At 39.9% G+C, this 25,430-nt stretch overlaps 3 protein-coding genes across 4 annotated transcripts in view; 2 read left to right on the top strand and 1 right to left on the bottom strand.

The window, feature by feature from the left end:
* Nucleotides 1-668: 668 nt before the first annotated feature.
* Nucleotides 669-8,532, top strand: eif2b4 (eukaryotic translation initiation factor 2B, subunit 4 delta). 2 transcript variants are annotated; one of them, XM_035942335.2, is made up of 14 exons: nucleotides 669-782; nucleotides 1,259-1,296; nucleotides 1,388-1,568; nucleotides 1,730-1,945; nucleotides 3,361-3,443; nucleotides 3,817-3,843; nucleotides 4,292-4,383; nucleotides 4,524-4,638; nucleotides 5,958-6,034; nucleotides 6,194-6,296; nucleotides 6,390-6,517; nucleotides 6,788-6,965; nucleotides 7,038-7,218; nucleotides 8,189-8,532. In XM_035942335.2, exons 1-14 carry the CDS (start codon nucleotides 761-763, stop codon nucleotides 8,392-8,394), a joined length of 1,647 nt encoding a protein of 548 aa, XP_035798228.1. In that variant the 5' UTR covers nucleotides 669-760; the 3' UTR covers nucleotides 8,395-8,532. The 2 variants fall into 2 exon arrangements, with proteins under 2 accessions (XP_035798228.1, XP_023152775.1); XM_023297007.3 differs by lacking the exon at nucleotides 3,817-3,843.
* Nucleotides 8,533-9,245: 713 nt separating this feature from the next.
* On the bottom strand, nucleotides 9,246-13,730 carry atraid (all-trans retinoic acid-induced differentiation factor). The gene is made up of 7 exons (XM_023297008.3): nucleotides 13,578-13,730; nucleotides 13,308-13,441; nucleotides 11,107-11,175; nucleotides 10,596-10,667; nucleotides 10,373-10,494; nucleotides 10,187-10,287; nucleotides 9,246-10,098 (listed from the first exon to the last, which is right to left on the bottom strand). Exons 1-7 carry the CDS (start codon nucleotides 13,689-13,691, stop codon nucleotides 9,994-9,996), a joined length of 717 nt encoding a protein of 238 aa, XP_023152776.2. The 5' UTR covers nucleotides 13,692-13,730; the 3' UTR covers nucleotides 9,246-9,993.
* A 572-nt stretch (nucleotides 13,731-14,302) lies between these two features.
* The window catches only part of snx17 (sorting nexin 17), a 32,630-nt gene continuing 21,502 nt past the window's right edge, over nucleotides 14,303-25,430 (top strand). The window contains exons 1-4 of the mRNA XM_023297019.3: nucleotides 14,303-15,053; nucleotides 21,547-21,621; nucleotides 23,417-23,534; nucleotides 25,192-25,256. Of these exons, the coding sequence (XP_023152787.1) occupies nucleotides 14,994-15,053; nucleotides 21,547-21,621; nucleotides 23,417-23,534; nucleotides 25,192-25,256 (318 nt within the window). The 5' untranslated portion in view covers nucleotides 14,303-14,993. The remainder of the gene's footprint in view (nucleotides 15,054-21,546; nucleotides 21,622-23,416; nucleotides 23,535-25,191; nucleotides 25,257-25,430) is intronic.

Here is a 25,430-nt window from a genome sequence, read left to right as displayed (position 1 = left end):
TATGCAATAACTGCATGTTTTTAGTATTTTGTACATGGATTATTTGAAATTTGATGGGTGGGATGTAAAATGTCCTCTAATTCTGGAATGACCCATTTTGTTATGTGTGAATATTTTCAGAATGTACTTTGTTGCACAAAAACAAGGTGGAAATTTTGGAGTTTTGGTTATTTATAGGTTATTATGCTCTGATTTCACCAGTCCAGCCCACTTTAGGTCAAACTGGCCTGTATGTGGCCCCTGAACTAAAATGAGTTTCACGCTCCGGGTCTATAATCTCATGTTATAAGAACCTGGGTATACATAGGGGTATAGAGGAACATTTCCAGCAACCATCACTCCTGTGTTCTAATGCTACATTGTGTTAGCTAATGGTGATGAAAGGCTGATTGATGATTAGAAAACCCTTGTGCAGTTATGTTAGCACATGAATAAAAGTGTGAGTTTTCATGGAAAACATGAAATTACCTGAGTGACCTTAAATTTTTGAACGATAGTGTATAAGTGACCCAACAAACAGGAAGGAAAGCTTTAGATTCCTTCAACTATCTGCTCAATTTCCCAGACTGAGATGTAATATACAAATAATTAGTTCAGACAAAACAGATAATGAAGAGCAATTCAATTAGATTTATCGTCATCTGATCTCCACCAACAGTAAACTCACCAGTGGCTCCTCCTGGGTCCAGCAGGGGGCGCTGTGACTTTTTCACAGCTGCAGTTTGAGCAGCAGCAGAGGAAGTGAAGCAGCAGCGTAAACATGGCTGACAGTGGAGTGACAGGTGAGTTTGAGAGTCTCTAACAGCTGGTCTTTACGTCGCTTTCCAGGTTATTTAACACCTGTTCGGCGGGTGTAACGTGGAGAAATACCTGGTGTCTTTTTACCGCTTTTGGGGTCTTTAGTTGTCGCTCGTAGCGAAGTTAATTTCCAGATGCTAACGTTAGCATCGTAAGCCAGTCAGCGGTGGAGAGAGTAGTTTAACGGCGGACATCGTGATGGTATTGCATCATCTTTACTTGTGTTTTTTAAAAGTAATTAATAAGGAGAGTGTTTAAAGTCAAATGGGCTGCGAAAATAACGCGAGCAAACCAGTTGTGTTGTTGTGTTAGCGTCATGAAAACCGATGAAGTTCAGCGATAGCAGCTAACAGCATCATCCACACTGCTGGCTCCCCCTACTATCACTGTCATTTATCCACACAAAGTACTGTAGTGTTACACAGTAAAACCATGAATTCATTCATTGTTTGTCCTACAGAGGGACCTGACAAGAAAGAGGAAATTGATCGTGCAAAGGTTAGTGTTTGTTTATTCTTGAACTTTACCGCAGTAGACTTGTTTGACGTTAAATAATTTCCTTATTATTGACTCCTTTTTGTCTTGACAGAGCGAAGGCAAAGAGCTGACCAAAGAGGAGAAGCAGCGGCTGAGGAAAGAGAAGAAACAGCAGAAGAAGAACAAAGAGAAAAAAGATGACAAGGCTTCACAGGAAAGTGAGAAAGAAAAGAAGCCGCTCAGTTCCCCTCCTCCAGCATCCCAGCCTCCACCACAGTCCACCACACAGAAAGGTTTGTAATGTTTGAACAGCACCGGTCGGAAGCACATTTGCACAGTGAGAATCAAGTGCGAGCATCTAACATTGCGTTTCATCTGTGACTTTTGTGAAGGAAATGTTCTTTAATCATCTCTGTGATGAACCTGCTTCCCCTGACGTCTGGATCTTTTGCAGCTCCTTCAGCAGTGCCTGCTCCTGCACCGGTTTCCGTGCCTGCCTCAGAGGCCCCTGTGCCGGCAGATAAGCCGGCTAAGAGTAAAGCGGAGCTGAAAGCTGAGAGGAGAGCTCGGCAAGAGGCTGAGAGGGCGTCCAAACAGGGCAAGAAGGGAGAGACGGGGCAACAGGCTGCCACGAGCAAACAGAAAGCACCACCTAATGAGCTGCAGCCAGGTATCGTAATAAACATGAACATAAGTAGTCGCCTTTCTGACAGTTTTTAGAGATAAGCCAAAACCTTACAACCATTGTCTGTGAGCCATCCATCCATTAGCTATGCACCGCTTAACCCCCATTGGGGTCCTAACTGATTCAGGGTGAGGGCACGGGACACCTTGGACAGGTCGCCAGTCTATTGCAGGCCTACGTATACAGACAAGCAATCACAGTTGCATTCACACCTACAGACAGTTTAGAGTTACCCATTAACCTCAGCATGTTTTTGGGCTCTGGGAGGAATACTGAGTACCCAGAGAAAACCCACACATGCACAGGGAGAACATGCAAACTCCATGCAGAAAGATCCCGGGAAGGCGGGGACGTGAACCAGGAATCTCTAGCTGCAAGGCGACAGTGCTAACCACCAAGCCACTGTGCTGCCCATTGTCTGGGATATATTACATAATAAATAAACAATCAGAGAAATGCGTAAAGACCTGGCCAAATCATTGCAGAGTCCATGTTTCGGTGGGTCAGAGCCAGGGCTCCAGACTAACTTTTTCAGCAGTGTGACAAGTTTCTCATTTGATCACATCTCCCACCTTGTCACAGGAAAAACACATCACCTGCTGAACATCTGCTCATCAATAGACACCACATTTACTGATTTTCCCTTAATGCCCCACATTGCAGGCTGCGGTGCTCAGACAGTTGTGTGACCAAAATTGTCCTTGAAAAGAGTTAAACTAGGGTGTTCTAATGTCAGATTTGTCCCAGATGGAACTGAGTGATTTTTTTTCTGCATGCAGCCTTTTCTAAGAGTGGATAAACAGCATGTATTTGCATTTCACGAGGAGGTTCTATTTTTTTAAGCGTAAACACCACAGTAAATAGTGTTCCTGTAATGGTGTGAAGCTAAAATCATTATTGTGATTAATAATCATTTAATTTTGTGGCCTTACTTCTGTGTTAGAAGAGAATGAATTGCTTTTTTTCCCCTGCACTGGTTCAGTATCTTCCTGCCTCATCTGCCCTCTGATCATCAGGTGTCTGTGTCAGACCCTTCTTTGTCCCACTACTTTCTTTTTAAATAATAAGCTACAGGTCACTTTATCTTTCAAACACACATTAACTGAACAGCTTGTTTTACACACCAGGCAGGGACAGACTGACAGCCACTGAAGTTATAAAAGTAATACAGCGACACCAGTACAGCTTAATGATCATCATTCACTCGCATGAATGCGACCAGTTGAAATGTCAACTTGCACATTCTCAGGAAAAAGTCGCAAATGTGATCATTCTGGTGCCCTGAGAGCTGTTTTTTGGGGTTTTTTTGTACCCAAAGGACTGACAACTGATTAAGGGTGGTCGTAATGTTTTGGTTAATCGGCACACTGTGGAGAAAGTCACACTGTTTGTATTTTCAGTGGTGAAGAGGCTCCCAGAACACATTCAAGTGGACAACCCTGACGTTTTAAAGAAGCTGGCCAAGAAGCTGGAAAGGCAACAGGTTGGATGCATTATGTTTTAACACTTAAAGCATGATCTGTTTGACTCAACATCTATGGCCAGTAGATACAGAGCAAACAGTGGCATTGTACATACCCTGTAAAGTTAGAGTAGTGAGGCACAATTTAATGAGACATGTTTTTTATTTATTTCTTGGCAGTCGTCTGGATGCCTAAACAATTACTGGACCCATTACACATGGGTCACTTCTACTAAAAAACAAACTTGCAGTCATTTATTAAAGAATTTTATTAACTTATTACAATTTATTGCTATGTACTTAGCATTTGTCTTGTAATTTACCCCCCTAAAAAAACATTGGTGCCTCTCACACAGTTATAACTGCATGTGTTTGTACCTAACGTTTCTTTCAGACACCAGGGCAAGTTGCTGATAAACAGGTATAAGCCATCGAAGTCAGGCTCGACAAAATGTGTGCCGTTAACATTTTTTTCTAACTCGTTTGTTTTCTAACCTGTAAAATATTTTTGCAAAACATCACCATCACCGCTTGCTCAGTAGAACGTCACCAAGAGGGATGTTAACTTAATGAAAGCGGAGGTGGTGTGTCGGAAGGATGTGTTTGTGTTTTGTACGCTGCTCTCACCTACAACACTGAGCTGTTTGCTGTGCGGGCCTTTGCTTATCTTATTATCGACTCTGCTGTCCTTTTTAAATCAGTTTGGACAGTCCACAAAATCACACATTGTAAATTTCTGGCTTTGTTGACTAGTTTTAATGTAGAAGAGCCTTTCATTAGTCATATAGTAGCTAACATAGTTTTGTAGTGTTTATTTCTTTCATGGGTCTCTGTTTTAATCTTTGAAATGTTGCGTGTTTGTATTTCAGATCCCTCTCCGCATGGACTACGGCTACAAAGTCAGCCTGTTTTCTCATCTCCACCAATACAGTCGCAAAGCGCCTCTAACGCAGCAAGTCAGGTAAACTGACCGTACGACACAACAGAGTACCACAAGTTGTTGTGCTGTTTGCAAAGAGTTTGATTTATGCATTGGCAATCATTAGTCCTAAGATGACCTTACATCTCACAGATTGTTATTGATTTTTTTGTCGTTTGCAGCATTCCTTCCACAGTGATTCATCCTGCTGTTGTTCGACTGGGTCTCCAGTATTCGCAGGGCATCGTGACAGGATCTAACGCTCGCTCTGTTGCCCTGCTTCACGCCTTCAAACAGGTAGAGTCCCGCAGAGCGCAAACCATTTATTCTGGGGTTTTGGTCACACATCTGGGGCTGCAGCTATCGATTATTTTAGTAATCGAGTATTCTATCGATTATTCTGGCAATTAATCGAATAATCAGATTCCGTCTTTGGCATGATGCACGTTACAGCATCAAAAGAGGAAGTGAGTGCGCTGTGCAACAGAAATACCTGTCCTGGCGGCACGCGGGCGGGCATCTGCGGTGTATTGTACATATATAGTATAGTACAGGTGTATTCAACTAAAACTCAAAGCCATGGGAACCCCACATGTATTTAGTTTAGACATCACATAAATGTTTTTATGTTTGGTCCATTTAAACTGCTGCTACTGCAGCTGATTGAACACAAATAAGAAAACTGATCAGTTTATTGGTATTTATTACAGAGAATATTCAATCAGTAACTTTAGTTTCACTTTGATTTGGCCACAAATTAAAGTGATTTCCTTCATTATGAGACAGTGTCAGACCTACATGCACTTCAATACAATATCATGTTTGAATACATGAAGTTTGATAGTTTTATTGTGCAGCTGTCTGTTAGAAATAAATACATTAACACACGTTTAACAGTTTTCTACCAGCATTCCTGTCTTATGTAATTTCCACTCCCAGCTTTTTACCGTCATAAATTTTATGTTCCTCATTGTTTTCCATTAAAACAACCTGTTGACTGAAGCAGCTGAACACCATCAGTTCATTTTGTGCAGAAAACAATTCAAATGATGCGTTAAATGCTCCTATTTGTGTGGACGACTTTGAAGCAGAAAGTCTGAGTTAACAAAGAAGGTTGAAAACCTCCTTCATACCTGTTAACTGACTGAAGTTTCAGTTTTTATCGAGCCAAACTACACAAAGAAACCGTCACTATGTCAAACTGCCTTCATTGTTCAGCCTCTGATCTGCTAAATACCATAAACAGTAGAAAAGCTGCGCAGGTTAAAATATAAGCATCCTGTCAAATTTAAAATCCACTTATAATTCATTGATTATCGGTCTGGGTCCGCCAGTATGTAGTGGATTAAACAAAGCCTCAATCCAGAGAATTCTAGTAATCGAATAACTCAAGGAATCATTTCAGCCCTACGCACAGTCATTCATTTATACACACAGAGTCCTTGTAAATGACATAAATGTTGCTGAAACGTTCCTATTTTAAGAATAAATTGTCAGTTTTCATGTTGGATTTTGTCAAAACTGTAGTAATAATGTGAAGTTGATCTTATTTTGTTATTGGCATCAGATTTCAAGTAACTTAACAAAAACAATGTGTTTTTTTTTTGTCACTTCAGGTAATAAGGGACTATACGACACCTCCAAATGAGGAGCTATCAAGAGACTTGGTGAACAAGCTGAAACCTTATATCAGGTATTTGAAAAAATGTTCCAATTCTAGTCATGTATCATCACTGTGTTTTAGCTTTTCTGGATCCTAACCAGAATAAATTAACTGTCCCTAAATTGAATATTTTCAGTTTTAGTTTAACACACAAAATGATTCACTTTAGCCATTTTTTTTTCTTTTCAGTTTCTTGAATCAATGTCGCCCTCTGTCAGCCAGTATGGGAAATGCAATTAAATACATTAAGAAAGAGATCTCCAATATTCCTAGTCAATGCAAAGAAGAAGAGGTTAGTGTGAAACTTTAGAAATTGTACACAAAATTTACATTAATCCACACTCAAAACACTTAACAATTAATGCATCTCCTCGTCTCTGTTTAGGCAAAGAGCAAACTGCTGAACTGTATCGAGTGCTACATTAATGAGAAGATCATTCTTGCTGCTAAAGCTATTGCCAAGTCTGCCATAGAGAAGATCAGCGATGGAGACGTCATCCTAATCTACGGATGGTAAGTCGCTTTTAGCCGACATACTGTACGAGACAAAACAGGACTGTGCTGACAATTACTGTCAGCTGTTAAATCTGTGGTTTCTTGTTACTAAGCGTTGCTCAATTGTTTTTCCTGGTACATAAATGCAACACGTGTGTATCCAGACACACAATCTTTTTTTAGACCACTCTTAACACTTTCTATTCCTTGTTTTTGCATCACATTTGCACATTTCCCCCGAATATTACGCAATCTAATGTTTATCTCCTCTTCCATCTTCTCTCTTAGCTCGTCACTAGTCAACCACATCCTGTGCGAGGCCTTCGAGAAAAGCAGGAAGTTCCGCGTTATCGTGGTGGACAGCAGGCCTCGGCTGGAGGGCAGGGAGGCTCTGAGGCGCCTGGTGCAGAAAGGCATCAGCTGCACTTACGTTCTTATCTCGGCCGTTTCCTACGTCCTTCCAGAGGTAATCATGAAGTAGATGAGTAAGGCGGCGGTAATGTAAGAGATCCAGATTATCATTCTTTGTTGTTTCTAGGTATCGAAGGTGTTCCTTGGTGCTCACGCCCTGCTGGCCAACGGTTACGTCATGTCTCGAGTGGGGACATCACAGATAGCTCTGGTGGCCAAAGCCTTTAATGTGCCTGTTCTGGTGTGTTGTGAGACCTACAAGTTCTGCGAAAGGGTGCAGACGGACTCCTTCGTATCCAATGAACTTGGTATGGAAACCACTTCACAATGACTGATTCGATTTTCTAAAACCTTCAGTTTTACATGTACACCAATCAGCCACAACATTAAAACCACTGACAGGTGAAGTGAATAACATTGATCATATTGGTACTATGTGGTGTTCTGCTGGAAAAACTGGGATTTTGGCGTCCATGTTGATGAGACTTAGACATCAAAATAAAGGTGGTCTGAGAACAAACGCACTCCTTCATACAAATGGAAATCCTAAATGTCACTGCAGGAAAATGCACATCACAAAAACATCAATCAGGAACATCTTGAGGAACATGGCAATCGCCCAAGATGCTGATTTGACCTCCGAGCTTCCCAGACCCCATTCTGATCAATCATCAACAGCTTGCCATGATATAAGTTTGATTCCCAGAGAACCCACAGCACAACCCAGAGCACCCAACGGATCCACTGCAAATGTCCTGGTGCCAGACCCCATAGGACACCCTGAGAGGTCCTCTGGTCCAGACCCAATGGTTCAGAGTATTTTTGATGACCTACACTATTGTTCAAAAGTTTGGGGTCACCCAGACAATTTCATGTTTTAGATGAAAACTCACACTTTTATTAATGTACTAACATAATTGCACAAGGGTTTTCTAATCATCAATGAGCCTTTCAACACCATTAGCTAACACAATGTAGCAGTAGAACACAGGAGCGGTGGTTTCTATGTAGATATTCCATTAAAAATCAGCTGTTTCCAGCTAAAATAGTCATTTACCATATTAACAATGTCTACACTGGATTTCTGATTTGTTTAATGTTACCTTCATTGAAAAAAACTGCTTTTCTTTCAAAAATAAGTACATTTCTAAGTGACCTCAAACTTTTGAATGGTAGTGCACAGGGGGACTAACACAATATTAGGCAGGTGGTCCTAATGTTATACCTGATCAGTGTTTATGTTAAACTGTCAGCTGATCTTCATCTTTTCCCCTCCAGATGACCCAGACGACCTTATCGTGACGCGTAAAGGTAAGACCCACCTGAAGGACTGGCAGGAAGTGCCCTCTCTCGGCCTGCTCAACCTGGTCTATGACGTGACACCGCCTGATTTCGTGGATCTAGTCATCACAGATCTGGGTCTGGGAATGATCCCGTGCACTTCGGTCCCCGTGGTGCTGCGAGTCAAAAACGTGGACCAGTGAGCAGCCGTCATCTCACATCAGCCTGAGCCAAGAGGCTGGATCTCTGAGTTTGTGTGCATGAGTGCGAGCACACAACACAAAATATCGTGCTTTTAGCATGCAATAAATATATCTCTGAAATGGCATATGCTTTTTAAACGGCATCCATGTGTGTTTTTATGGTAGAAGTGGATAATTACAGAGATTTGTTTTCCAGGCTGATGTGCTGAGACGGTTAGTTATTCATTTTTTTAACATTGGTAAAAGGAAAATTTTAGTGTTCAGATGTTAATAGATTCACTGTTTCTTAACAACAGAACATTTAATTGCCCGTAGTTAGAGCAGAGCAGGCCCACTGTGGTTCACAACACGCTCTGGTTGTCAACCACCACATGCAGTTTTAAACTAGCCAGAAATGGTTTTCTAATTACAGCTGCAGCTGAGCTATCTCAGAGGAATTTTATGGCTCTTAGAAATTGCTCAGACTTGCTTTAATGCTCTGATCAATTGAACACATAAGAGTAAAACGTAAACCAGGCAGTAAAGCAGTTTTTGGCAACGGAGCTAATGTCTTCATGGTCTCACAATTGGTAGATGGGACTCGTGTTACAGCAAAACTCATTCTATAGATACATGCTGTATTTTCTTTACAGGGATTACTGGTTACATTTTTGCAAGATCCAACAAAATAAGTAATCTTGAGGTTATTATCTGGCCTTGTATTGAACTTACAGAAGCCAGGATTGAGGTTTATTAATGAATGTTCCAATTAGGTGAATTTTTAGACATATATAGTAGAAATCTGCTTTTATACATGATTAATAGAGTGTGTGAATACCGTAACGTGGCACCTCAAGCAAAAGAAACAGATGTACAGTTTTAAAATCTTTATTAGAGCCCCGAATCTAATTGGGAAGTCACATCAAAGCATCTTGCTTGTAAACATCAAGACACTGTACCACATGTACCCATGAACAAAAGCTAAAACACAAATGGATCTCACATATTGTGTCTTGTTTTACCCTAAAGCTGCAAATACTCAGATTTTGTGTTCCAGGACTATGAATTATAAAAGTTACAACTAAAGAATTGAATTTAAAAAAAAAAAAAAAAAAATGCAGCTTTGCAGTCTTGGAGGTTCGCAATAAATGGAAACTGACAAGTTCTTTTTAACTTAAGTTCATATTAAACATGCAATAAATTGTCAGCTAAATTCTCTGTAACAACAAGGTTCAAGACATAAAGTCAGTCTTGGTGTGAATTCGGACACATTCAGCATTTGTTGGCACCAAGCAAAGACTTCCATCAGCCACCTTTGCTATCACCTTATGTGCATTAAAGTGTTAATAGTGGTCAGTTCTGACAAAAATAAGAACTAATTTTAAACTTGGAGCAAATAGTTGGTCTAAAATTGCACCTGATAGAGTAACAACAAAAAAAGTAAGTCTTAAAAATCTCCTCAAATAAAACATAGCTGTGTACAAAAGGCGTAAAATTCATAAAATAAGTAAGAACAAGCCTGCTGTCACTGCAGACTTTGTCAGCAATTCCCTGTTGGCATCTTCCCTTTCTGAGGAGTCGCTTTTCGTTAGAATAAAATCAGTTGACTGGAGTTTGGCCTCACAGCGATTTGGCCTTACGTCTCTGGGTGACCCACAGAAGGAGCGACATCACAACTGTAGATGCTGCGAGAGGCCCGAACACCTGGAGAGCTGGAAACTGCCCCTGTTAGCGAACGATACCTTCGATTACCAAAATATTCAATGCATGCATGAGTGTAGTGAGCTAGATAACGACGGAACAGACGACCAACCTCTCGAAGACACTTGTATCCGTGGTGGCGATCAGCACAACTGCACTCAAAGAATCCGGGACCATAGGGGGCACAGAGGGAGTTCTCCGGACAATCGATGGCTGTGGATGTCAAAAAATCATTCGCAGACACCCTATACTACCAGTTTTGGATGTTTTTATGGAAGATTACGAGGAGGGAACTTACACATGTGTCCAGTCTGGTTGCACATGTTTTTTTGACCTTCACAAAATCGGTTCCCCTCTTTGACCTCCACCTTTTCCCAAGAAGTGTTTCCTCCCGGACAGACAGTGTCTTGTGGCAAAACCCTAAGGAGACATTAAAATCTAATTAGCAAAAAATTAGATAAATAAAGCCAATGCTGATGAGATTCTGTCATATTTTTAAGCTTTTACGGCAGGATACTCACATGAAATTTAACTTACTAAATCCTTGAAATGCCGTGTCACTCATGTTGACTATGGGGTTGAGTGACAGGTCTCTGTAATACAAACATTTATTGGGTTTAATACTCCTAGAAGGACAACAAAAAATGGAACCTTATAGAAAATAATAAGGAAAAAATAATAAGAAATGGTCAGAATTAGAGACTTGAGTGGGGACAGTTTTTTAGGGTCTGTTTATTTCATTTTCTTAAGACGTTTAGTTCTGCCAGTAAAGGAGATGACAGATTTCATGTGCTGCTTAAAATAGAAACTTCAGCTGCCAAAGAATGCTCTTATCAACATTACGATCATGCTGAATCTCCTGCATACGTGAGGTATGTTTTCCTGAGTGCAGAAGTTCTTTCTCTTGTAGAAAAACTCATAATGTGCAGCTGTTTTTATACTTTGCTCTGAAAATAACCCCGTGGTCACTGAGGAAAAGTGCCATTTATTTAGGTTGCACATGATACAGTTAATTGTGTTTGCTGTACTCACATTATTACCACCGTTGACGCTTCCTGAAGATCGTCCACGTGAGTCAGTGAACAGTTGGACAGATCCAAGCTGAAAAAGACAAAAAAAAGTCAGATTATGCAGAAAAAACATTAGAAAAACTGCAACAGCGTTTCAATTTTAATTTGGCAACAACATAGGCACAGGCAGATCAGAATGCACAACATTTACTGAAAGAAATGGAGGATAAAATTAAAATTTAAAGTACCGAGCAGATCTAATTTATAGTCTGAAATTCAGAATGTTGAAGTTTGCTTCCAGTTCAGCAGGTAAAGGGACTTTTTTTTTATTTAAAAAAAGGAAAACTTAAATTGAAGTGCTGAATGACTCTTTGTTCTGAACCATGTTAGACATTTTAAGTAAACTCTAAATTTTGTCACAAGCCCACTTTCAAATATGAAAAAGCTTTATTACTAAGCCAAGAAACGTGGCAGAGTTATGTGACGATCAGCGTACGCTTGTCCGTCTGTTAGCAACATTACTCAAAAATAGACTAACAGATTTGGATGAAATTTTCAGGGAAGGTCAGAAATGACACAATGACCAAGTGATTAGATTTAGGCAGTGATGCAGCTTATAGTCTGGATCCAAGGATTTGTTAAAGATTTCTGTATCATTGCCAGATAGCAGCACGGCGTCACTGTAACCATGACAACAAGTGAACACTACATCAGCTGCCTGCTGATGATCACATGATTGTGATCCTACTACAAATCCACCACTGAGGACTTATCAGGACTTATCCATCGGAAATGATACAACGACTGAGCAGCTTTTGCAGGGTACTCTGCTCTCTCAGTGCTTTTCTTGATCTCTTTGTGAAAATGCGAAAAGGAAGATTATAAACGGTGTTCTAACTCTGGGCCTGCTCACTGGTCTGGTCTTTTGCCTCTCTGGGACAATCTAGTCTATCTTTGACCAGTCTGCCAATAGTGCTGTTAATTTGTGCTTTCTGAGGCCTGTAACACTAATGAACTTTAACTCTTGGTCTTCCTTTCCTGGAATGGTCCTCATGAGTTCCGTAAAAATTCTGCTGCTAATGTTTTAAAAAGTACATCTCATTCATTGCCGTGAACCTTACCATTGACTAAAACCTACCAAATCAGAATTGTTTTTTCAGTCAACAGTGATGTAATGCTAAAAACTACTAAACACAAATTATACGCTACAGAACAAAATTAGGAAACGGCAAGCAGCATTTTTTGGACACATCATAAGGAAAGAGACCCTGGAATATATCGTCACAACTGTAAGAATTAATGGGAAGACAGAGAATGAAAATGATAGATGGACTGACATCATGGCTACACATCGAACGGGCAGCAGTCACAATTCAGAGAGCAAGAGACCGGATTAGATGGAGAGAAATGATCGCCTACGCTGAATGGCATTGCCACTTGATTGATGGACGAAACTGTAAGATTAGAGCCCAGAATCGCCCTTTTCCTTCTTTTCATTTGCAGTTTTACTGTGATTACAAAACTCCACTGAGACATTAATATGAAACTGTTTGATCGGTTGTATGTCTATTGCTCCATACTTCAGACGTGGATCATGTCAGTTATTAGTATTATTCATTCTGCATTGAACCAGTGTTTGCAAATGAGAACTGGTTCTCACTTGACCTACCTGGTTAAATAAAGGTTTAAATAAATTAATGAATAAATGAGATCCAGTTTCACCAGAGTGTTTGATGGATTTTGTGACTGCACTTGAGGATATATTCAAAGTTGTTGAAATTTTTTGTCTCGACTGACCTTCATGTCTTAAAATAATGATGGACTGTTGTTCTTGTCATACTATGGATTACAACAGCATTAAAATAAGGCTACCCACTGACGGTCTCAAACACCTTAAGAAGATTAACTGATTCCACAAATTGACTCTTGACAAGCAACACCTGTTAATTCAAAACCATCCAGGAGACTAACTCATGAAGCTGACTGAGAGAATACCAAGAGTGTGCAAAGCTGTCATCAAAGAATCTAAATATAAAACAGATTCTGGTTTGTTTAACACTTTGTTTGTTTACTACATAATTCCACGTGTTCTTTCATAGTTTGGATGTCTTCAATATTAATGTGCAATCCAGAAAATATTTTAAATAAATACAAACCACTAAAGGTGTGTCCAAAGTTTGGACTGGTACTGCCCGGACCATGAAAGCAGCATTAGAGTCTTACCCTATGATGCGTTCAGTGTCACTTGCGGTGTCGTTCCTCCAGCAGCACCGCCCGTCTATCCGTCCAGCGGATTCGGAGCAAAACTGACCCACAGTGGTGCCATTTAGGACCGTCCCGGAGCAGATCCTACATACCTACAGAAAAAAAATCCTGTAAACAACAATACTGGTCCTGAACATCCATCTAAACGTGATGTTTATCAGTGATAATGTGGATGTAGTGAGCTGTTTACTTGCTATAATCGAGTCTAGATTCAATTATCAGCCTTACCTGCAGCTCGGCCAGCTGAAAACTTGTCCTGAAACATAAATTAAAGATCAAAACAAGCGCTACAGGTCTCTGCCAGCTCCAGACAGCTTTCATTTTCGACTGACTGTGGGTCATGTGATCGCACTGGAGCGGACACGTGACAGGAAGTAGAGCCAACATTTAGCATTATATTTGCGCCGCAATTACGCATAAGGAAGATTTAATCCAACATATCCGTCATTTGTAGCACGTAAAACAAAAAATATGTGAGATGAACTGCGCAATTTTTAAAGAAAAATTTTGCAGTTAGTAAAAACAAACATCCAGTTTCATGTTAAACACAAGCAATTCCATTTAATTTAGCCAGAGAGGATTTTTATCATTAGAAATTTTGCATTACAGGTTCAAGTGGGTAGTTATTACAACAAAATATGTATATTTGATTTATTTTCTACTTTTTTTGGACTGTAATGACTGTTGACTGCGATTTTACTGTCACTTTAGGCCGCACCAAAAGAAATGGGGTCTTCAAGTGAGGGGATTCTGTGGGAGTTCGAATACAAAGGGGAAACATCTTTGCGGAATGTTAATAAAATATTTTCATATGATAATTAATTGTGCTAGGAAGTTGTGTCGCTGTTGTGTTACTCCGCACAACAAACTACGTGTTTCGTGAGGAGCACACGCCACCCCTCGTTGGAGACGAGATGGTTCGGCCCAGCAGGATTGTTGCAATGCTTCTTGACGGGCCAGTAGGTACGCTGAACGCAGAATGGTTTGACGGCAGTGGTACGTCTGCGTTTTTTTCCTGCAACAAATTCCACATTTTGTCTGCGTTGACCTCCTGTTGCCGTGGGGACTTTTCTTCAGCGAACGTAGGGGACCAGAAAAACGCGGAAAACCACAAACAAGTGCAACTGTCCGCTCATATTTCGAAGCAACGGTTGTACGACGCTTCGTAGCAACAAACCAACCGACCAACCAAACTGCACCTTGAATCTAGAAACTTCGTCTGCTAATGAGCCGAATTAGCTTCTGAGAGTCAGCTCACAACAGTAGGTGGCTTTTAAGTTTTGTACGAATTGCGCCAAAAATTAAAAAAAAAATAAAATTAAAATCAAAAGTGAGCGAAAGGGCTGTCTCTAATGCCAACAGTGAAGGTGTAATTACTTAGCACTTGCAAACATGGCTGCTGCGGGAACGGCAGAGAGAAAAGTTTAAACACTGACGTGGGAGAAAGTTTAGTTGTCCGTGTGATAAAAGTCTTTCCCCCGGACTTCCAAACCGGTGGATGAACCGTGTGAGAGCCACCTCCTCCTCCGCCGTCACTCACTGCAGTGGACTTCGTGGGCAAACTGTGGTGTCTTCCTCTCCATCGCGGGCTGCGGTGGCGTTTAAGGACCCGTCGTCTGGCAGCACCCACTGTTCCGGGCTAAAATGCATTTCTCCATACCCGAAACGGAGGTTCGTTCGGGGGAAAACGGTTCGACCTATGTGGTGAGCATGATAATGTGTGTTATTTTTTTATTGCTTTCTCTCTGTCTTCAGCTGGCCACAGGTCGGGCTAATGTCAATGCAGCAGGAGTTTCACTGTTCACTGTTATGAGGCAGTTTATTGACAGATAAATGCAGTTAAAAAAACAGCTGCAACCTTGCAGTTTTCAGTCTGACATTCAAGGAATCTGAGATAATATTTGCAAGACACAGGAGCAATGTGTGAAGTGTTTTTTGCAGTACTGAATACTGCTGAGAATGACAGGGCAGAAGCAAATTTTTTTTCTGAAATAGCTTCTTTTTGTTATCTGAGTGGTTTATGATTAAATCTGGATCTGATCTAATGCAAAAAGCAGTGAAATCTCCCCTTTTTGCTTTTTAATAAATAGTGTGTTTCACAGACCTTTTAGCCTCTCTGGGAAAATGTAGTCGAGATTTGATCTGTTATTATATTGGTAATATTAACAGATCAAATCTCGAGTACATTTTCTAAAACCTAAGCAAAAAGTGCAGTCAAATCTTTATTATTTGCATTATATCAAATAGTTTTTGGCCTCTGTAAGATCAGTCTTGGTAGAGTGATTTTAGATCTGAACATGGTCTTATGTGGTACATGCATGCAAAAAGCTATTAAATCACATATTTGTGCACATTTTCATGAATAGAATAACTGTTTCACCAATCAGATAGTGTGCTTTAAAGACTTTTGGCCCTCTCTGGGGCAAGCTAGTCTAGATTTAATCTGTTAATATATTGTGGTTTTAGATCAGGACCTGGTCCATTGTGGTCCATACGCAAAAAAAAGTAGTACAATCTAAAATTGTTGCATTTTAACAAATTATTTTTGGCAATTGTAGGACAGTCTGGACCAGATTTGATCAGTCTTGGTATTGATTTTAGATCCCCCCAAAACAATGAAATCATATATTTGTGCGTTTTCATGAATAGAATAAATGTTTTTACAAATCAGATAGTGAGTTTCAAAGACCTTTTAGCCTCTCTGAGAAAATATAGTCGAGTTGATCTGTTAATATTTTGTGATTTTAGATCAGGACCTGGTCCAATGTGGTCCAGATGCAAAAAATGCTGTAAAATCTGTATCATTTGAATTTTAACAAATAGTTTTTGCCCTCTGTAGGATCAGTCTTGGTAGATCTGAACCTGGGCTAATGTGGTACATGCATACAAAAAGCTATTAAATCACATATTTGTGTATTTTCATGAATAGAATAAATGTTTTCAATGTTTTATGTTTCATTTCAGATAGTGTATGTTAAAGATTTTGGCCCTCTCTGGGGCAATCTAATCTAGGTTTGATCTGTTAATATATAATAGTTTTAGATCAGGGCCTGGTCCATTGTGGTCTAAATGCAAAAACAAAGTAGTAAAATTTAAATTTGTTGCATTTTAACAAGTAGTTTTTGGCCTCTGTAGGACAATCTAGACCAGATTTGATCAGTCTTGGTAGAGTGATTTTAAATCTGAACCTGATATAATGTGGTCTACATGCAAAAAAACCTTAATGAAATGACAAAGTTGTGCATTTTCATGAATAGAATAAATGTTTTACAAATCAGATAGTGAGTTTCAAAGACCTTTTAGCCTCTCTGGGACAATATATTTGAGATTGATCTGTTATTCTATTATGGGTTTAGATCAGGACCTGGTCCAATGTGGTCCAGATGCAAAAAAAGCAGTAAAATCTCATGACTTGAGCATTTTGACAATTAGTTTTTCATGCATATTTACATATTTCTACTTTGATTCTCTAATGCTGTTGCAGTTTTAACAGGTCCTGCTTCATTTTTTTTCCCACATTTCCAACAGACAGTGAAAGAAACATTAAATTCCTATTTGATGATTTACTCATGGTCACCTGTGTTGCCTTTTCTCCATATAAAATGAATTTGTTTCATATTAAGTCTAGATTAATGACTATAGTTGATTTGTCTAAGGCTCTAAGGCACCAACAGGGAATCTTGCTTTCATCTTGATTCAACATTATTCTTGGCATTGAATATTACCTGCTAGATGTGATGAAGTGGCTGCGAAATGTTGCATTGTTGAGATGTCTGAAGTTGGCAGCATTATTAGCACGTTGCCGTTTACTGTCAAAGCCACCTGAGGAAACTTGAACGTGGACCAGTCCGATTCCTCACATTAGCCACACACAGAGTCCCTTTTGTTTTAAAGGTTTGAGTCAGCACTTAAATTCTTACTGAGATTTGAGGTTTGCCACCATGGTATTGCAGCTCTCCTTGTTATTTAGAGAAAAATACAGCCAGCGTTGCTTTAGCTCAGTCCCTTAACTAACAGTTAGATATATCTGTGTAAAATATAGCAGCGTTGACAGCACATCGAGAGCAGCAGTAATTTCTTCCTATAGTTGTGGTTGCGCAGAGAAGTCCCTTAGCTTTTGAGTTTATTTTCTTTCCGTCTTTTCTTTTCCTCATTGTCGTTGCAGTGTTTTTTTTTAACGCCCTGTCTAAAGCACTGAATTGCTATTGTGTTTGAGAAACACTGTGCTTTGTGTTGCCTCGACACACTGGCAAACATGCACTCTGTTATTCTGAGAGTATCATTCATGAAGGTTGGTGAAGGACAGACATAAAGCATCACGGATATAAAATATTTTCAGCTTTTGTGAAAGTTTCATGCTGTTTTTCTAGCTGGTGACACAGTCAGACTCGGAATATATCGTAGTAATGTCTGTTAGACTTGGCCTTGTTCAAGAAAAAAAAGGCTTCTACTCAAAAGATTTCTTCCTTCTGACGTGGTTTGGAGATTTAGACAACGTGTCGAAGTTATTTGGGAACAGTTTGACTTCAAGTTCATTATAGATTTGATACGCACGACAGCAGCAAATCATTGTGGATTCTTATGGAATATTAGGTCTGTAGTTTATATTAAAATAATTTCTTATCAGATGCCTTATATATATATACTTACCAGATGCTTTGAAATTCCGGCTGCAGCATCTGATTTCCATGCGATATCACACTGGCTGTTTTCAACGTCACACACCTGTGAATAACTATTTTCCATCTTGACTCCATGTGCTCCAAGGAGAAAAAAAACATCTTTGAATGAGCTTATGTTTATTTGAATATATGTGTGTTGTCACTGTTCTTGCTGCACAGACTTTGAAACTTTTGTTGGAGAGCTGGTGGATAAGTGCAATAATTTAGAAATGGCATTTAATCTAATCTCAGGTGTTTCCTCTGTTTTCAGCGCCTAATCTCGCATCTTCAGGTGCCATCTCTGGCTTGTTTTTACCTGGCTGAGCACATTTTTATCCTGCACTGCAGTGGGAACTTTAGCAACAGCTTTTCACCTTTCAGCTGGCAGTCCTGTGACTGTCATTGTGACCTTCCTGTAACTGGCCCACAGGAAGGGACTTTACTTGATTATAATGCTGAGAGATGGGCTGTGTACCTTGGAACCAGCAGGCCACAGAATCTGCAGAGTTTGCACAGAGCTTTTTACAATAACAAGGGCTGCATTTTTTTTTTCAAATATGGCAGTATTCCTGTGCAAACGCAGACACTTTATTTTTAAGCGCTCAAACTTCCTGTTTTCTAGTGAGCTTGTATCTTCCTATTTCTTTCACATTATATTTCTCAGCATGTTTGTGAGCGTTTGTGGATGTGTGAAAAGAGACAAACTTTGGTGCTACTGCAGGTGATAGTGACTCATTTGCTGCAGATGAGGAACAAGTTCAGAGTTAGATATAAACTAGTTCATCTGCTTCTGTTTATAGTTGTGCAAACCATCGGAGTTATACTCAACAACATGCCTGTATCAGCCAGAGCCAGGCAGTGAGTAATATTTCTAAACTTAGAGATACAAAGAGGATTCTTTAATTGTGTTTGCTTTAGCAAACTTTTGATTTCATCTTACACGTCATAATGTTATGTGAGAATAAGGAGTATAAATCTGCACATCACACATAGGTGCAGGGCTGGAGATGGTCAATGATAAAAAGAATAAAACATACAACGTGACATTTAAAAAAAAAAACAGCGTCTCAGTTGCAATCAGATCTTTGTCATGCTGAAAACATTTTGAAATGTTTTGATCCCACTTGGGTCTTCTTTACAGCAATAACATTTAGATGACATTTCAGTCCCATCTGTATCTGCTTTAGGTCAAAACTGTTTGTAAGATGTTCCCGTCTCAGATGGATCTTTGTCCAGTCAAAACCTTTTAAATGACCTTTAGATCCCAGTCATGTCATCATCTGGTAAAAATGTGTTTCTCTCGATGAGCTATAATGAAAATATGCAGCATTTAATTATATTTTTAGTTTGGAGTAGCTGTGCAGGCAAAGCAAATCATTGTAGTATCAGACAAGGAAACACACGCAGCCTGTCCAGCTGTCCCTAAGTTGAACTGCTTGCAGCTCACTGAAAAAAAAATGTAGGGTAATTTTTTTGCATTGTCAAACAGAGCCAAGAGTTTCTGCACACTCATTCTTCCTTCCTGCCTGGATACTGCTTACATACACATATTTTAGTTCATTTTCTGGCCTGCATTCAAATTCTTTAAGCTTCCACTGTCTCTGTAGAAGATTTGATTGGTGCTTTTTCTCTTCCCCATCGATCAGTTGTGTGGTTCACCAAAAGCGCTGCAGTGTTGTCGGGAGTCCTTTTGTTTTGACAGATGATCCACCATGTTGAATATATGTACTAATTGAGATAGAAAGGGAAGGAGATTAGACTCTGGCTGTTAGTGCTTGACATCCACACTGGGAATCTTGTCAGCAAGCATACAGAAAATGTTGTCTTATCCATGGCTAGAGCTGTGCACAGACTGGTGGAGCCTGATATTTCTTATAAAATGCAGGAGCAAGTATCATTGTCAATAACTAGATGGTGTGTAAATAACAAAATCATAATAGGAATTACAAAAAATATACAGCTCTTAAAATTATCTCTGGCTAATTAGGTAGACTTTCCAGTTTTTTTCCCCCAAGGACATTATTCTATAAGCGAGCCTTCAAGTATTTTTTTTCCAGATGGCATAACTAAAGGATTTTTTTTTTTTTTATTTGTATGATTCACTATTAGACTTAATGAGGCATTTGACATGAAAAATAGGTTTATTTTTTGTGGCTGCTTCCAAACATGAAGGCCAGTAGAATTTTTGGATCACTAATTCCAAGTTGTGGTTTTTGTGGAGGAGTCTTCAGTGATGGCTCCTGTCAAAACAAGCAAAGTGTCCCACACAGAAAGGATTAAAGACTCCCCATGTGATCCCTGCTTTCTGTATTTGTTAATGTCTGAAAGGTCAAAGGAGAAACTGTTGTGATTTGAAAATGTGCCGTTTTTCACGTGTTGAAGTCGGTAGGGTGCGATTGAATCCACTTCACACTGAATTTGTTTGGTCAGCCCAATAAAAAACAAAGAGTGAAGGAGCATACAGTGGTGAGATAAGATAAGATTCATGTAGGTTGGCCCGAGGAGCTGTGAGGGAAAGCAGTAGTGAAACTTTACAGCCAGAGGACATGAGATTCCTCTAAACGACAAGCAGTTTGAGTGTTTTTTTTTTTTTTTGGATCTTGTCATATTTTTATTCACTGTGGGCTAATTTTCACTGCAGTGTAAAGTCCTCTACCTCTATGGAAACAGCACAAGCATAGATACAAGCAGAGAAACCTCAAAACTGGCTTGTGTACAGTGTGACAGTTATAATGCTATAGATCATAAAAGAAAAAATGGAAGTTGAATTTCTTTAAATGTTTGTTTTACCGAACTTGATTGAATTTTTTAATGTGACTGTGGGTTGAATTATCCTTAGCTTCTGTGTTGCACAAAGGAGCACAATTTTTTTTTTTAAAGACTAGGCTCAGTGCAAATGGCTTATTTTTGACAGATTTTTTTAATGAGATGTCGAATGTAGCGATTTTTGGACCAGTGAATTCATGCTTGAAGAAAACTGTTCACTCAGGAAGTTCGCTGCTCAAATGTTGTATATTTCCAAGCTAGTTTTTATAAAATGTATTTGTATGTATTTAATTTTACCCTGTAAATAGATTTCAACAAGATGTCTGACCACTTGGCTTTCGGAAAGTTAAAAATCTGACAGTTTTTTCTGTTTTTACAGTTTCTGGCTCTGGTAAATATTATAAATCTGGCAATGTTGTTTGTTTTTTCTTTGTTTTTCAAGATAAAATGCAATTCTAACCTGCAGTTTTGAGATTTAGAGGCAGTTTTCCTAAATGTCTTTCACCAGATTTGCACTGAATTTATTTAACTTAGTGCTTTGGGCAATGCATCTAAAGAAATGTGACACACTGAAAAATATGGGGCTTGCCTTTCAATAGAGGTTATTATTATTTATTTGCTGCATCTACTGTGTATGCTTTACATCTCAATATAAGCTTTACAAGATATTATGCAGATTTTTTTAATGCAGTGTCTGATATTTAGTCTCTGCACCATGTTGGAACAATCTTTCCCTGCACATTTTAATTTGCTCCCACTGTTTCCCGCAGGCCTACAACATCCATGTCAACGGTGTGCTTCACTGTCGGGTACGCTACAGTCAACTTCTTGGCCTCCACGAGCAGGTGAGGTTTCAGCTATCATGATGTACCCATTGCACAGGTCTGCGTGCATGCTGCTCTGGATGCTGTGTAAATGCCACCACGCCCACCCAGTGTGACCTTTCACTCGTCTTTGTGTCACTCGGTCGATACATCAGCCCTCCCGTCACTTCCAATCACAACCACGGTGGCTTGAAAAGTCCTGTGCTCTCGTCATTCAGAGCTTTCCCACTATTGCCTGTAAATATGCAGTATTATGGAGGAGGCTGGAGGGATTGGGAGACATGGAAGGAATGTTCTTGGCCTTTCTTACACTTCACCTGCTGGGAAAAGGAACTTAATCTGTAAAAGAAATGTTGTTGGAAAGTGTTGAGTTGCCTGGTCTTAAGCATTTTTCGGCCTCTGCCTCAGTGAGAGCTTTACACAGAGCCAAAGCTAGTTTTCAGAGCTGTTATTAGGCAATTAGTGTATTCAGCATCTTGTTTTCTGCAGCGCCGTGGTTGAAAATTAACCCACTTGTGTCAGTGCTTCACAATTGTGTCAACGAGTTAAATGCGTTGTCTGTAAGAGATGAGGGATGTTTTTCGAGACGTTTAGCTCTTTGCGTTCTGAATTGTATAGTGCAGCACATAGAAGCCTACACTATACAGCCTTATAGGAATGGCCAGTCTCCTGCTTTTACACATTAATAAATAATCAAGCAAGGGCCAAACTTTGCAGTCTGCATCCTCAAGTCTGTGTTATCCAGTCTGACAGTTGCCGTTGCCTAGCAACAGGGTGTGTGAAAGACACACTCGAATCTTTAAGCATCAACCCCAAAGGGCCTCCTGTGGCGTACGCATGACCCCAAAACACTCTGATTATGGGGCACACACTCTACGCAGTTACTGCAGAGAAAATGTGAATGTTAATTGTTTCTTTTGTTTCCTCTCTTGTATAGTTTCATAACAAGTCCATACCTCTGCTACAGCCGGAGCCTGTTTAAAGTCCACAGTAAAAACAAGGCCAGCTCTGTTATAAAGACGCTGCACATGCTTGCGTTTATGTCAGATTTAAGGGACTCTGATGAATCTGTAACCTGTGCTCTGTGGCTGTGACATCTAATTTGTATGTGTAACCAGTGTTCCCTCTGACGTACTGACAATACCAAAGGGCACTATGTCGAGGTGAAAATTACCTCCCTTCCTCAAGCACCCACTGTGGCCTACCTACATCATTCCACATGTGCCGGACCTGTGTGTTTCATAACAAGAAAAAAATGTTCCAGTGAATTCCTAATGATGAGTGTGAAGAATTGCTTTAGCCTGCAGCAACACGGAGGTTAAAATTAAACCACATTTCACATGTGATTCTTAATTTGTGAGGTTTTTAGTTTAAGACTTCCACGGTTCAAAGCGACCAGCCCTCAGATGATAGAAAATGGAAAGAAATGAGTCAAGAAACTGGAAGACAAAGTAAACTTGGAATGACGAGACATTCAAGGTTCCAGATGTGTGTCTGGGGTGTGTGTGTGTGTGTGTATGTGTGTGTAATGCACGGAAACTCCACCAGCTAGCCATTGAAAAAGGGCTTAAAAATAAACCTGTGATTCATCTCAAACAGTCTGAATGTACCTCTTAGAAAAATGAATTCTTAAATTCAGGAGGGTACTCCTCTATACTGAAAGCAACAGGTTTAATCATATACACCTGTATGTGGTTTCAAAGATGTGATTATGTTATTAAAAAGCACAGACTCTTCTGAAATAGCCTCTTTTAACTGTTTAAATCAGCGCTATGCAAGTTGTATTGGCTTCACAGCTTGTGCTTTGCATTAACAGATAAAGAAAGAATATGGCAGCAATGTGGTGCCTGCCTTCCCCCCAAAGAAGATCTTCACACTGACCCCTGCCGAGGTCGAACAGCGACGAGAACAGCTGGAGAAATACATGCAGGCTGGTAAGTTATTTGTGCTGAATGGACATTTTACAGATGGCTTGTATTGCATTTCACTTCGCTGGGATGAATTTAAATCCCAGCTACATTGTGGTTGTTTTTGTCAGTGTTTGAATTTTTCTTTGAAATGCAGTTCACATAGTTTATTTCCCCCTTTTAAGTATGGAGGGTAGGGGTGTTTTTCATGCCATGAGAAGTGGAAAAAAATGCATGGCAAGAATTTCTTTTTGAAACTGTAACATTGCAGCACAAACATAATTTCCTTCAAATGCATCTCCACAACAATCAGAAGAACGAGTTGGCTTGGTGTCTGTGGGGAGTCCAGCCATACGCTAGTCTCTTCATGCCACATAAAAGCACAAGTTTTGCACCGAATAACTGATGATCTGACCAGAGAGCGAGCTGGGACACAAAGCTTCACTTGACAGAGATACCCTGGCACACCTGATGGGAAAAAGTCAGGATCTCAGCCGTGGCAGGGGTTTAAAAAGTCTGACTGATTTGAATTCTCTAGTAATGACGTGCTGCTGTATGAATTCTAAACTGAATGCCATAAAGATCAGGAGAAGCACACTTTTAAAAAAATAAATAAACTTGCTCAATTTGGGTGGTTTTCATCATATTACCCAATTTTGTAAACAGGTCAAGGGTGCATTTTCTGCATGCACACATGAATAAGTGGAACTGGCAGCAATGCGGAGGGTTTGTTTTAATCCTTTCAAGCACTGGCGGTTACAGCAGAACAAGGAAGCGTTGTTTGACTGCGTATTTGCTCATAGTCTGGTAGCATACGCACACAGGGTGTTCTTGGCGACGAGTTCACTTGGTTACATCATGGCTTTTTACATAGTTATGGAAAATGAACTGCCACAAACACAATCTGCTCTGACGCAGATGGCTCAGGACTTTCACATTTTGTCAAACGGTTAGACTAATTTGTAAAAGGACGATAGTGGACAGAATGATAGGCGCATTCTTTGTCATGTTGTTGTACAGGCTTATCATGCAACTGATTGAATGTAAGGCCTCGGTAGAAAACAAGACAGTTGTTCAAGTTTAGTTTATAAGAATTTACAGTTAATTGAACCATTGCCAGAGAAAAAGTTATATATTTTTAAAGCTTAGCTAAGCCCAAGTGTCCACATAGCATCTTTTGTTGAAAACGTCTGTCACAGTTGCTCCTTTTCAGGCTACTAATCATATGGGTGGAAACTGTCACCCTGGTAACCAAGAAAACGTTTTAGAAGTTTGATCTAGCATGAGCAAAGTGACGATGCTAGCCTAATCATACAACAGCAGTTACATGTTAAGATATTGCCGCAGGAGAAGATGTCTTTTTTTGATGGAGCGCTCCCCAAAACCCTGCTAACGTTTGTCTGCCGGAGAAAAACACTATGTAGACAACTGCTTCAAGAAATGTCTGGAAAGGTCCAAACCATTTCACAAGAACAGAATTCAAATGCATGATAAGAAGTAATAGGAAATGGCTCCACTTAAACAAGTGTTTACATCTAATTGCTGAGTTATCAGTTCAGAACTAAACATTTCTTTTAGACTTCCATCACTCCTTTAAATCCACAAAACATTGAGATAAGACTGATACTGGATTAATGTTGCTGATTTGCTTTCTGTCATTGGTCTCTTGTGTGTTTCCTAACAGTTCGTCAGGATCCTTTGCTTGGAGCCAGCGAGATGTTCAACAGCTTCTTAAGGAAAGCACAGCAGGTGGGTAACTTTTCACCTTTTACCTGGATTACAATATTTTCTGTTGCACCGACATGATCAACACGCCTGTCAGGAGGCGGGGAATGTTCCTCGAACCAAGACGCTGATGCAGGAGTTTCTGTTCCACTAGTAATTAGTTTTGGCATCGCGGTGGAGTGAGGTAGAAGCATTCTT

This window comes from Amphiprion ocellaris, chromosome 12, assembly GCF_022539595.1.
Source record: "Amphiprion ocellaris isolate individual 3 ecotype Okinawa chromosome 12, ASM2253959v1, whole genome shotgun sequence".
Classification (NCBI taxonomy): domain Eukaryota; kingdom Metazoa; phylum Chordata; class Actinopteri; family Pomacentridae; genus Amphiprion; species Amphiprion ocellaris.
This window is presented reverse-complemented; position numbering and strand designations above follow the sequence as displayed.

Bases quoted from the DNA above. Each gene is read 5' to 3' on its own strand.
- atraid (XM_023297008.3), bottom strand. From the start codon at position 13,691: ATGACCCACAGTCAGTCGAAAATGAAAGCTGTCTGGAGCTGGCAGAGA. The intron at 10,495-10,595 runs GTGAGTATCCTG...ATGTCTCCTTAG, and splicing joins TTTAGTAAGTTAAATTTCAT to GGTTTTGCCACAAGACACTG. The intron at 10,099-10,186 runs GTTGGTCGTCTG...GTTCGCTAACAG, and splicing joins GATACAAGTGTCTTCGAGAG to GGGCAGTTTCCAGCTCTCCA.
- eif2b4 (XM_035942335.2), top strand. From the start codon at position 761: ATGGCTGACAGTGGAGTGACAG. The intron at 6,297-6,389 runs GTTAGTGTGAAA...GTCTCTGTTTAG, and splicing joins GTCAATGCAAAGAAGAAGAG to GCAAAGAGCAAACTGCTGAA. The intron at 6,518-6,787 runs GTAAGTCGCTTT...CTTCTCTCTTAG, and splicing joins GTCATCCTAATCTACGGATG to CTCGTCACTAGTCAACCACA.